The sequence below is a fragment of the Theropithecus gelada genome, chromosome 11, assembly GCF_003255815.1.
Source record: "Theropithecus gelada isolate Dixy chromosome 11, Tgel_1.0, whole genome shotgun sequence".
In the NCBI taxonomy this organism is placed as follows: domain Eukaryota; kingdom Metazoa; phylum Chordata; class Mammalia; order Primates; family Cercopithecidae; genus Theropithecus; species Theropithecus gelada.
In genome coordinates this window covers 76,236,824-76,250,302 of record NC_037679.1, presented here as the reverse complement: position 1 = coordinate 76,250,302, position 13,479 = coordinate 76,236,824, and the positions used below count along the sequence as shown (strand labels likewise).

Below are 13,479 nucleotides of genomic sequence, written 5' to 3'. Positions count from 1 at the left end.
GTCTGCACAGGTGCAGCCCTGGCGAGGGGTCAGTAGTCACACCCGCCCTCCCCCAGGGCCTCCGCTCCCACAGCCCGAACCCTATGCCAGCTGTTGCCAGCTCTCATCTGATTGGCCATTGTCGATGCCAATCAAATTCCTGTAAGTCCTGCCTCCTGGACCCTGCTCTCGGCTCCTCCCAGACAAGGAGGGAACCTGGTGAACACTTGGGGGGCCCCCTAGTGCCCCCTGGCCTCCCCAGGCTTTGGCTGCCGGTTGATGCCGGAGACGCCCTCGTGTGGCCACCTGTGGGGACTGCAGCCCACAGCGCCGGCCCTGGGAACACCTGAGCGCCCGCAAGTGTGCGGTAAGTTTGGGTAGGCGTCTGGGCCACTGCCGCCCCGGCAGGTGCCAGCCCAGGGCAAGACTGAGGTGGAGACTGACAGAGCCTGTGGAAGCCGGTGAGAAACAAGAATGCCTTCAGTATGCGTCTCCCTTCTCTTTGTTCCTGTTGAATTTCACCTCCACTTAATAGGATGAATTCATTGTAGTGTCTGTCAAAGCATTCACATTGATTAATTAATAGTTCACATTTATTAATAAAAATGAACGTGAATGCTAACGTAGTGCCATTCTGTGACGGGCATCATTCTAATGTATATTAACTCCATTTGAGAAACATCATCATTTTCTAGATGAGGAAACTGAGGCACAGGAAAGCCATTGAAATTTTAACTTACAGAACACAGTTTGAAGCCAGGCAGCTCGACAGAGAGCCTCCTCCTTATCCATCATGCTGTACCTGCTCGTGTGTGGCCTAAAACATGAGGTTTGACCTAACTCAATATTATGTTCTGATAAATCCAATAATCAAAATATGGGATGTATAAAAATCTCAGAAGTTTCTAAAAGGCTGAAAATTGCCAGGTGAGGTGGCTCACACCTGGCTCACACCTGTAATTCCAGCACTTTGGGAGGGTGAGGCAGGATTATTGCTTGAGGTCAGGAGTTTGAGACCAGATTGGGCAACACAGCAAGACCCCATATCTGCAAAAAATTTAAAAATTAGCCAGGCAGAGTCATGTGCACCTGTGTTCCCAGCTACAACACAACAAGACCCCATCTCTACACAAAAATTAAAAATTAGGCAGAATAGTGTACATCTGTGGTCCCAGCTATTCAGGAGGTTGGGTTAGGAGGATCACTCAGGCCTGGGAAGTGAAGGCCGCAGTGTGCTATAATCATTGTGTTGCTGCACTCCAGTCTGGGTGACAGAGTGAGATCTCATCTCAAAAGGCTGGAAAATAATGATTATTGTCAATTCATCAGAAACTGAAAGGATCCCCTGGAACGGCAGCATCAAGAGAAATGTTTGTTGAGACTGCAGGTTGCTTGCCCTGCCTCAGTGTGATGGGGACGGTGTAAGGGGTTTATATGCTCCCTGTGGCAGATGGAGGCACCAACGGGGATATTATTAAACTTTTGAAGCTGTGTCGAATATAAACAATCTCTAAAAATCAACACATGATTTGGAAATTATTGACTGATCCCTGGGCCATTGGTACCAGCACAAGTCACCTGGTAAGTGCTTGATACCCTACAACTTAGGCGTTCACAAGAATAAAGAAGCATTTTCTTTTCAACAACACTGTGGGCCAGTGTCTGTGGCTTTACCACATGGCATCATTATCCATTGTTTAGGGTTGATCTTAAGTATTTGGTTTTAGGGGTTGTGATTTGTTCACTTCAGAAGTTGATCTCTTATATCTAGGTGAACATGCAATGTACGGTTTAGTCATAAAATTGTCATTACTGAAAAAACATCTGGTTGTCAGTTTTATCATCTCTTAAATCGAGATAGAACTAAATGGTTATGGGTGACGTTAGCAAATTGCCTTCTGGAATTTAAAATGTAGAGACTTAGAAAATTCTTAGAACTTCAAAGCTGTTTCTACACTATGCTAGTTCCCGTCTTCTGCTGGCAGTTTCATCAGCACTACATCAGCAAGCGTTTCCTGAGGGACTCTGAGTCCTAGTCTGAGGGGCAGATGCCCCCCAACATGTCTGATGTGTGGCTGTCTGCAGGGTCCTCCCTCTCCAGGGGACTCTCCTTTAGGCCCTCATCTCTTTCCCCCTTGGGGTGTCTGGATATGCTGGTGACTTCCAAAGCCATGTTTCCATCCCAAGCTCTTCTCTGGGCTCTGTGCCCACCTCTAACAGCCCCCAGGCGTGTGCGCTTGGAGGTCTCTCGGGGGTCTTCTCTCCACTGTTCTTACCCCCGACTCACTGAACCCATTGTTGTAACTCGATTATCTCTGCAAAGAAAGAAAAAGCATGAACGCTTTGTGCTGCCCCCATATCCCCACTGCTCCTGCCTGCCCATCTCACTGTGCCTGCCCATCTCACTGAGTGACACCACATGGGGGCCGGGTCTCGCTCTTCTCTCTTTGCCCTCGCCACACATCTGTCTACACACACACGGCTGTCTCCTCATGTGTCTCACATTTCCATTCCAGTGGTCTCTGCTTGCCTACTTCCTAACTGGCACCTGCCTCCAGGCCTGTCCCCAACCAAACATTTTCCTTAGCAGCAGCAAGAGGATCTTCCTAGTGTGTCCCCGGCCACTTGCTGCTTGAATTGACTGACCGTTAGGAGTTTCTCATCGGCAGGCAGTCCAGAATGCTTTACCAGGCCCTAGGGATCTGGCCTTCCCCTTACAGCCCCAGCACGGTTCCCACCCCCGGCATACTCCCGCCCACTTCCGCTCATCTTCCTTGAAGTCGTCATTCTTGCTCGCATGTCTTCACACAGTTGGCTGCCCCTGACTGATAGGTTTCCCTGCCTCACCTGCTGGTTTCCTGTCACTTCCTCCCAGAAGCTCTTCTTACCCCTGCCCCTTCCCTGCCCCTTGAGGTCAGGTCATTTGTTCCCACTCTGCACTTCGTGACACCCTGTCCTTCCCTATCTTTCACATCCGCTGTTTCCTATTGAATGCTCTGCCCCCCTCGCCCAGTGTGAGCTTGGGGAGCTCGGTGAATGTGAAGTTCCTGCTCGCCCACGATGTGTCCCAGCTCCCATGCCACACCCCTGGGAGAGACTCACATTCAGCTGGGGGAGGGAATCCATCCCGGAGAGAGACAGCAGTAAACAGACACACAGCTGTGAGATGAGGGGAAAGTGTGTTATGAATGAGAGGCTTTTTTTTATATATATATAGGAAGTTTGGATGAAGAGCATTTTCAAACACATGGAACAGTTAAAATAATACATCAAATACCCCCGTTTACCCTCCAGTCGATCCAACAGTGAATGATTCCCATGTTTGCTTTATCTATAGAGACTTTACTTTTCTCCTGCACCATTTGAAAGAATATTGCAGACATGACCTAAATACTGAATTATGTCTAAGTATAAGGAGATTCCTCTACATAACCGCAATTACATTATCATACCTAACAAATAATTATTTTATAATATCTAATAGTTTTCAAATTTCTCAATTGTCACAAAATAACCTTATGCCTATTTTTTGCTGGTTTTTAAAAATCAGGATCCAACCAGATTTCATTCGCTGCATTTGGTTGTTTTTTTCTCTTTGGTCTCTCTTATTAAAGACAGTTCCTCATTCTTTGTCTTTTTTCCCCTTCTTCATATGACTTTGACTTTTTGAAGAATCCAGTGCAGTGGTGCAAACCTGAGTCACTGCAGCCTTAACCTCCTCGGCTCAAGTGATCCTCCCACCTCAGCCTCCCAAGTAGCTGGGACTACAGGCATGTGCCACCACACCTGGCTACTCTTTTTTTTTTTTTTTTTTTTTTTTTTTTTGAGACGGAGTCTCACTCTGTCGCCCGGGCTGGAGTGCAGTGGCCGGATCTCGGCTCACTGCAAAGTCCGCCTCCCGGGTTCACGCCATTCCCTTGCCTCAGCCTCCCGAGTAGCTGGGATTACAGGCGCCCGCCACCTCGCCCGGCTAATTTTTTTGTATTTTTTTAGTAGAGACGGGGTTTCACCGTGTTAGCCAGGATGGTCTCTATCTCCTGACCTCGTGATCCACCCGTCTTGGCCTCCCAAAGTGCTGGGATTACAGGCTTGAGCCACCGCGCCCGGCCCACACCTGGCTACTTTTTATGTTTTTGTAGAAACGGGGTTCACCATGTGGCCCAGGCTGGTCTCAAACTCCTGGACTCAAGCATTCTGCCCACTTCGGCCTCTTAAAGTGTTGAGATTACAGGTGTGAGCCACTGTGCCTGGCCATTGTCTTGTAAATTGTGTAACATTTTGGATTTGCCTCATTGGTTCCTTAACTGTATGATGTCTGCCAGCTGGGAGTGAAGTCTGAGTCCTGATTAGATGAGGATAAGAATTCTTGGGGAGGATACTTCACACCCTAGCCGCGTGCTTCCCACTGGGTCTCATCAGGAGCCCTGTGTGAGTGATGCTGAGTTTGGTCACTTGGCTAAGATAGTAACTCACTATTTCAATGAAGAAATCCATGTGGCCACTCTGTGGCATCCTGTGAAGATCCTGTTCCCCACTGACCTTGAACATTGTGGTTCTAGCACTTTTTTAATATCCTTGCCTAAATCTTTATATGAGAATTGCTGAGTGGTGATTTTGCCACCACTGTTGTTCTCTCTACTTCAGTGAACAAGAGCTTTCTTCTTCCTCCCTGCCTCTCCCTTCCCTCTCCCTATCTCTCCTTCCCTGCCCTTGTCTCTGCCATAGATTCCTGGATTTTTATTTATTCAGTGTGTTATAATCATGTGGGACAATTTTATGCTCACATTTGCCCATTTTTAGCCAGTGAGAGGCCAAGTTTTAAAAACACATATTAAATATGTTTTTGAACATTTCTGGGTTAATGTGTTTTTATGAAAGGTATTTTTTAAAAACTTTTCTTGATCTAAATTTTCAGCCATTGACTCCAGTGATCCTATTAGCCCAGGTAGAACTCATTCATAATGCTTTTCTAATTACTAGCTCTGCACAGAAAGGTGAAGAGTGAATTAGAAATCACATACATATGTGACATCTTCAAATAGTTTTAGTTTGTACAATGAAGAGGATACTTCCCCCAGTGTGTTCACCTAAACCCTAATGGGATGTCCGGCATCTTGCATGTGTGTGATGTTGTGTTCCCACTAGGGGGCGCGCTTTGATACTTTCACGGCCCTGGGTGGGAGAATGCCGCTCCTGTCCTGCCTCCTTCCCGGCTTCTCAGAAGCTCCCAGCCGAGGTCAGCTGCCGTATTGGAAGGCCAGGAATTCAACTACTCAAGTCTAGGTCAGCAGCTGTATTGGAAAGCCAGCAATTCAACTACCATGTGAAAATCTCATTCTTAAGTTTTGTCTGTATGATAAAGCACCTCGTACGATGCTTGGTACATGGCATGTCCTCGACAAACGTTGGTTCCCTTTTCCATAACTTAATTGATACTTCCAAACTCAACTTTCCACCCAGACAGGCCTCCCTGCCCGACACACACACACACACACACACACACACACACACACACACACACGGTCCATGGCCAGCTGTACCTGCTGGCAAGTGTGGTGAGGTGAATGGGGATCACCTGCATGGGGGTGGGGTTGTGTTAAGTGGCACAAATATGTCAGAGGATGCTTTGGCCCTGGCTTTCAAATTGTAAAAATCTCAAGCACGCATTCTCTTCCAACCTAGCAGTTCCACCTCATTCCCTCCACACGTGTACAAGGAGGCCTGTGGCCCCCTCGTTAAAATAGCAAGACAGTTGTCACTCATAAGAACTCTTCTAGTAGCCTGGGGTCTCTGCAGACTGGAATGAATACTAAGCTGCAATTGAATAAGCCAGTTGCGGGCGAGTGCTTAGAATACATTTTGTGTAAGTATTCTAAGTATAAAGCAATACCAAATTTTAAGTATACTTCAGGTATCTAGCTGCATATGTGTGTGCTCATAGGAGAAGGACTGAAAAGACACACTCACACCAATGGTGCTTTTCTCTTGGAGAGGAGGACCGGATCAGGACAGGACAGGTGCCCACACAGGACTTGGGTGGTGTTTCCATAGTATTTATTCATATATTTTGGGGTAGCTGAAAATTTAAAATAAGCAGACAGATTTTTCTGAAAACTTGAAGAGAATCCAGGAAGATTCCTCAAGATTTTTCAGAACTTTTAATTGGTGCCTGGTTCATGTTTTACTCAATTAAGTTTTGTGTTACTTAGATTTATCATTTTTCTTAAAAGTAAACTTTGTGAAAATCTTCTTAGTGGATTGGCATTTATTTTTCTTTCATAATACATAGTCGCCAACTTCATTATGTTGTTACTTTTTTCCTGTTCTGCTTCTTAGCAAGCTAGGAGCCCAGGCCAGTAAATGCACCAAATCCAGTCCTTCTTCCTCTCTAACAGCCAGGAGTGGGGCTGGGAATGCCCTCGTGGACTGTCATTTACCTGTCACCTGGTTTCCTACCGCCCCTGCCTGGACTTCGCATGCATCTCGTTCTGGGCCCATGTTCAAAATTCTGTGCAGTAGCTGTTGGGTCGCGTTGCCCTGGCAGATCTGTGGATGATAGCCTGAGTTTCCCCTTCCTTCCTCCTCCCAACAGAAGCTGAATGTTACTAACACCAGGCTGTTCCTTGATAATACATAGAAAGGAAAATGTGGAGGAGAAGGGAACAATGCTGAAACACAGGGCTGGGGCTCTGGAGCAGGACTTCTCAGCCCAGCACTAGTAACATTTTGGCCAAGATAGCCATTTGTGGGGAGCCGTCCTGTGCGTTGTAGTGTACTTAGCAGCATCCCTGGCCTCCACCCACTACAAGCTGGCAGCAGCTCTCAATTACAACAACCAAAAATGTCTGCAGACCTTACCAGATGTCCCTTTAGTAGCAAAAGAGCCCCCAGATGAGAACTATTGCTCCAGACGAACTGGCAACAAAGCAGTTGTTCTAAACTACCTGCTTGAATTCTCTGTACTTCAGATATCTATGTCCTGCTTACCAGTGACGGGTAACAGTGGTTCCCTTAGAGCAAAGGGGATTTTGTCTCGATGGTATTCCAAGAATCTTTACTCTCCCTCTGCTATTTCTGTGCAGCTCTGCCAGACGATCCAAACATGGCCAGGCGTGGTAGCTCACACTTGGAATCCCAACACTTTGGGAGGCCACGACAGGAGGATCGTTTGAGCCCAGGAGTTTGAAACCAGCTTGGGCAACGTAGCGAGACCCTGTCTCTACAAAAAAGAATAGAAAATCCAAAGGCCAGGGCCCTGACAGCTGGCCTGGTTAAGATACTGGGTCGTGGTCATGTCACCACAAGCCTCCTCAAGGAAGATACGCTTTGCTAGTTGATTCCTCCTGTAACTGGATGTGAAGAGGGAGGTGGCAGCAGTGGGTGGACAGGAAAGGGCATCTTAGCCAGTGGCATTTTGAAACATTTGCAGCATTTTTTTTTTTAACATTTATTGATTTTTCCCAAGAGAAAATCATCTCTAGAGACCTACTGGTGACAGCAGGGAGATCAGAGTTAGTGGATGACTCAGTTTCCCTCTGGAAAAAGTAGGAGGTTCTGAAACCACAAGCTCTTGTGTGTAACGTGGGCTGGAGCGTCCCTTTGGGGGCAGCGGCGTTCTCTAAGTCTACCCAGCCCCTCCCTGCCTGCTGTCTCCTGACTGTTGGGTTTTTCTTACGTGTGGTTCCCTTCAGCTCTGGAAAGGGACTGTCTGGTTTGAGTCTGGGGTTAAATCCTTGGGCAGCCCACTCAAAAGCAGAAGGGGGCTCCTTCCAGGGTTATGTGGTGGGGGTGCCTGTGATGCCACTGTGGGGTCTCACACATTGTAAGTACCCAGTTTAAACTCTGTCACTGTGCCACATCATGGAGCAACCCCTGATCCGTGGCCTTCCAGGCCCTTTCTAAGTGGTACAGCCTTTCTACCCCCACGTTTCTTGGAGGATCTCACAAACAGGTTGCTCATTTTCATGGCCGCCTCCTGCTTTGCTGAATTAGTGTGCCATCATTCACACAGTGGCCCACACTCGGACGTTTACACTGCTCTTCCATTTTCCTAGCATAAGTACTGTTCAGGTAAACAGCCTCCATACATTCATCTCTGCACATGATGTGTCTGACTTCCTCAGTGGTACTGATTTGTTCAGACAGTTCTGTCCCTGGTCACAGTCTGCAGAAACAACCTAAAACAACATATTAGCACATTTCTTTAGCTCCTCCTGTTTTGTGGTTAAAAAAAAACCCTGCAAATTGAGTCCTACAACTCTTCCCCCCTCTCCCCAAAGACAAATACCAGTTAAAGTCAGTGCTTCAGAAAGATGCCTGCGTTCTTCCTGTGTACTTCGGGGATGCAGGGCCTCTGATGCCCTGACTTTGTGTTTCAGGACGTTTAACCCAGCTGTTTAAGAAATAATAGACCACACTGTTTGTGTCGGTAAGCCCATCGGTTGGCCTTACTGGTATTAATTCATAGACCCACTTACGTTCGTTCGGGTGATGGGCAGTGCCAAGGATGGCTTTGGAGTGATTGGAACTGGGGCGCCCTGGGAACACAGTCACAATAGGAGGATCTGCCCAGCCCAGCTCCCTTCCGGTGCTAGGTCATGGAGGGCATGGCTGGGCTTCTTCTGAATCAGGGGCCACACCCAGTCTCGGGCCAGGCCTCCGTCTTGGGCCAGGCCTCCGTGGACGGCAAAGAAGGGTGCACAAAGCACCGTCCTTTAACTGGTCCTGTAGAGGAGCCTTGTTCCAGTTATTCTGGGGAGGTGAGAAACCAAGCCTTTCGAATACCTTGCCTGTATTGTCTTTTTTTTTTTTTTTTTGAGATGGAGTCTCGCTCTGTTGCCCAGGCTGGAGTGCAGTGGTGTGATCTTGGCTCACTGCAACCTCTGCCTCCCGGGTTCAAGCAATTCTCTGCCTCAGCCTCCCGAGTAACTGGGATTACAGGCGCCTGCCACCAGGCCTGGCTGATTTTTCTATTTTTGGTAGAGATGGAGTTTTACCATCTTGGCCAGGCTGGTCTTAAACTCCTGACCTCATGACCCTCTGCCTCAGCCTCCCAAAGTGCTGGGATTACAGGCATGAGCCACCGCGCCTGGCCCTATTTTTTTTTTTTTTTTCCATTTTTACGGTCTTATTTTCTATTTCTTCCTTCCTTTCTTCCTTTCTTTCTTTCTTTCTTTCTCTTTCTTTCTTTCTTTCTTTTTCTTTCTTTCTTTCTTTCTTTCTTTCTTTCTTTTTCTTTCTTTCTGTCTGTCTGTCTGTCTGTCTGTCTTGTCTTTCTTGTCTTTCTTTCTTTTCTTATTTTTGAGATGGAGTTTTGTTCTTGTCGTCCAGGCTGGAGTGCAATGGCATAGTCTCAGTTCACTGCAACCTCCACCTCCCAGGTTCGATGGCTTTTCCTACCTCAGCCTCCTGAGTAGCTGAGACTACAGGAGTGCACCACCATGCCTGGCTAGTTTTTGTATTTTTAGTAGAGACGGGGTTTCACTAGACAAGACTAGTCAGTCTGGTCCTCCTGACCTCAGGTGATCCTCCCACCTTGGTCTCCCAAAGCGCTGGGATTACAGGTGTAAGCCACTGCCCCGGCTTTATTTTCTATTTCTCTAGTGGCGAAATAGAGAACAGGGAGAAGACGTAGCATGGTTTTCCCAAGAGATGGTACAGATAATAATATCTGATATCCACATGGGGTCTGGAGGCGCAAGCCATCTTCCATTCATCCCACAGTCTCACAGCAGCCCTGGAAAGAGGCTGCTCACTGTTGAAAGCCATTGTTGGAAAGAGCTCGGGTGGAAAGTGTGGTCTGCGTGAGGGGCTCCTATGAATCGAGGAGAGGGGTGGCAGGTACGAGGCTTGTCACCATGTGACATCGCAGCTTCAGAAACTTAGCCACTGCCAAAAAAAGAGCAGGCAGGGATAATCTTGTCCATTGTCCAGTCAGAGAGACCTGTTGAGTCTCCAGTTTGCCACTGCTCGAGACCTTTGGAGTTTTGCTGGAGCCAGACATCCTGCTCAGAGATTAGGAAAATCCTGCTGTTCCGTGGGGGAGCTCTTAGGGTAGCTGTGCCACCACCCACCTTCTCCTGATTGCCACTCGCTGCCCTTTTCCCATTACCCTCTCCTGACTCCATAAACGTCTTCAGTCTTCCCTTCTCCACCTCAAAAATGCCACCTGGAAGGGGTGATGGGAGGTTCTCTGGAGGAAAGGCGTGGCAGCAGTGGACATTGTAATGAGAATGCCCGTGTGCCTCTTTACCAACAGAAAACTTGGAGTATAACGTGGAGCCTCAAGAAATCTCACACCCTGATGTGGGACGCTATTTCTCAGAGTTTACTGGCACTCACTACATCCCAAACGCAGAGCTGGAGATCCGGTATCCAGAAGATCTGGAGTTCGTCTATGAAACGGTGCAAAATATTTACAGTGCAAAGAAAGAGAACATAGATGAGTAAAGTCTAGAGAGGACATTGCACCTTTGCTGCTGCTGCTGCTATCTTCCAAGAGAACGGGACTCCGGAAGAAGACGCCTCCACGGAGCCCTCGGGACCTGCTGCACCAGGAAAGCCACTCCACCAGTAGTGCTGGTTGCCTCCTACTAAGTTTAAATACCGTGTGCTCTTCCCCAGCTGCAAAGACAATGTTGCTCTCCGCCTACACTAGTGAATTAATCTGAAAGGCACTGTGTCAGTGGCATGGCTTGTATGCTTGTCCTGTGGTGACAGTTTGTGACATTCTGTCTTCATGAGGTCTCACAGTCGACGCTCCTGTAATCATTCTTTGTATTCACTCCATTCCCCCGCCTGTCTGCATTTGTCTCAGAACATTTCCTTGGCTGGACAGATGGGGTTATGCATTTGCAATAATTTCCTTCTGATTTCTCTGTGGAACATGTTCGGTCCCGAGTGAGGACTGTGTGTCTTTTTACCCTGAATTTAGTTGCATATTCAGAGGTAAAGTTGTGTGCTATCTTGGCAGCATCTTAGAGATGGAGACATTAACAAGCTAATGGTAATTAGAATCATTTGAATTTATTTTTTTCTAATATGTGAAACACAGATTTCAAGTGTTTTATCTTTTTTTTTAAAATTTAAATGGGAATATAACACAGTTTTCCCTTCCGTATTCCTCTCTTGAGTTTATGCACATCTCTATAAATCATTAGTTTTCTATTTTATTACATAAAATTCTTTGAGAAAATGCAAATAGTGAACTTTGTGAATGGATTTTTCCATACTCATCCACAATTCCTTTTAAATGACTACTTTTATTTTTTAATTTTAAAAATCTACTTCAATATCATGAGTAGGTCTTACATCAGTGATGGGTTCTTTTTGTAGTGAGACATACAAATCTGATGTTAAATGTTTGCTCTTAGAAGTCATACTCCATGGTCTCCAAAGACCAAAAAATGAGGTTTTGCTTTTGTAATCAGAAAAAAAAAAAAAATCATGAACCTTAAAAAAAAAAAAAGGTTTTGAAGGGAAAAAAAGTGGTTCCACACCTCTTGCTATTCCTTAGAGTCACTTCAAGGCCTGTTTGAATGTGGCAGGTTAGAATGAGAGAGAATGTCTTTGATTTAAAGAGTGTTGGACTTGCGCGAAAGGAGATGTGCGTGTTGGAATCTGCTTTTCCAAGCCGCCAGGGTCCTGAAGGCAGCAGGATGAAGCCTGTTGTGGCGTCTTTTGGGAAAGCCTGACTGTGTGTTCAGATGGCACTGGCTCCTTTCCGAAGTTCTTAGTAACTGAGCCCAGAGTAACTGCACGCCTTCGTGCAGCTCCGGAGCTCCCCCGACTCTCGGCCTGCCGGTTCTCAAGTGAGCTAATCTCGTCATTAATCAGTGGAAGCTAACTTCTGAAGTTAGGACCTAGTTACTTTGCTCTCAGCGTTTAAAATGATGCAGTTGCTCTAATGAATGGGGCATTAGGGGCCTGTCTGTGCACCTGTCTTTCCCTCTGCATGCAGTATTCTCACCCACGTTGAATGCCTGCTGCTTGTTTACCCTTTGGAAACCCTGGGGTGACTGAGGTTTGGAAAGCCACCTGAGACCACTTCATAGCAAGGGAAGGCTTTAAGCAGTTACTAGAAAGAGATGGGGATTTGGCCCCTGGCGCCTCCATCCTGAATTAGCTATTATCCACTGTCCACGTTCCTCATCAGTCAAATCCAAAGTCAAAGGATTTGAACCTGCATCCGAAAATGTGACCACTCACAGCACCTGACCCGCCGAGGTTGGGAAGATTGTACACTACTCTCATTTAAAGGGGAAAGTTCGGTAATATGGAATTAATATGAATGAGATGCATTAATAAGAAACTGAGCATGCTGAGAGTTGCAATTGTTGGTTTTCTGGTTTGATTGATTTCCTTTTTTCTTAGAAACATCAAAGCCAAGAAAGATGGTTTTACCTTTACTGACCCAGCTGTAAATATGTACCTAGACTGTTTTTAAATGTCTTTCTTCATGAATGCTTCACGGGGCTCCAGGAAGCCTGTATCACCTGTGTAAGTTGGTATTTGGGCACTTTATATTTTTCTAAAAAACGTGTTTTGGATCCTGTACTCTAATAAATCATAAGTTTCTTTTTAAAAATTTTCCAAAACTTTTCTCCATTTTAAAAAGCCCTGTTACAAAAGTCGAACTTTCACTATGTTAAAATGTTAAATATTTGGATATAGCAACTTCTTTTCTCTTCAAATGAATGCCAAGATTTTTTTGTACAATGATTAATAAATGGAACTTATCCAGAGAAACCACGCAAATGGCCTGCCCAATTTCGTTTCAGGACAGAAAGCCCAGCCATGACTTGAATAGAATGTGTCTCACCTCTCTTCGGATCTAAATATGAAAAGTATGTTCTGCTGAATTTTTCTGAGCATTGGTGAGCGGACAGCCTACCTGTAAACCATGACCTCCTTGCCAAACGTTCATTTTATCAGCTCACTAGTAACCTTTGAGAATTATCTGGTTGTCATGCAAAGATTGCACTTTTTGAATTATGTTAAGTTACACATGTTGTAAAATGAGAACTACTCATGCTTTGAAAGAAAACCAGGTTCTTCGTGCATTCTGTTGCCGTTGATTTGAATGGCTGCGCTGTATACGATGTGTCCAAAATGTCTCCAGAGCACTGATTCTGTGTAATGTTACTACCTATTATGTGGGAGGAAAAAAGGTTATAGGTTAAACAAAGTCAGTCGACTGTATGGTGGTGTTTCTCCATACCTGTAACGCACAGGACTGTGCGTCGTCACTTTCTAAGGAGTGTGCAGCGTGTGTGTCGTCTTGATATATTAAACCCTGGAATTTCCCTCCCCTACACGCACGCACCATCCCCGGGGGTCTGGTGTTTGCAGACTTGCTTTGAAAAGCTGTCTCAGCGAGACATCAGTTCTGTCCAAAGTGAGTTTACCTTAGAATCAGACTGGTTTTGCCAGGCGTCACGTTGGCAAACATTATCCACCTAATCAGATTTTGAAAGGACAGCTTTCCTGTTGGCTGCCTGA

At 46.2% G+C, this 13,479-nt stretch overlaps 1 protein-coding gene across 2 annotated transcripts in view; it reads left to right on the top strand.

Moving 5' to 3' along the window:
• The window catches only part of FBXO21 (F-box protein 21), a 48,144-nt gene extending 35,120 nt beyond the window's left edge, over positions 1 to 13,024 (top strand). Inside the window, exon 12 of one of the 2 annotated variants that reach the window (XM_025401119.1) lies at positions 10,238 to 13,024. In XM_025401119.1, the coding sequence (XP_025256904.1) occupies positions 10,238 to 10,428 (191 nt within the window). In that variant the 3' untranslated portion in view covers positions 10,429 to 13,024. The remainder of the gene's footprint in view (positions 1 to 10,237) is intronic. The other variant, XM_025401120.1, reaches the window with a different exon arrangement.
• Positions 13,025 to 13,479: the final 455 nt, after the last annotated feature.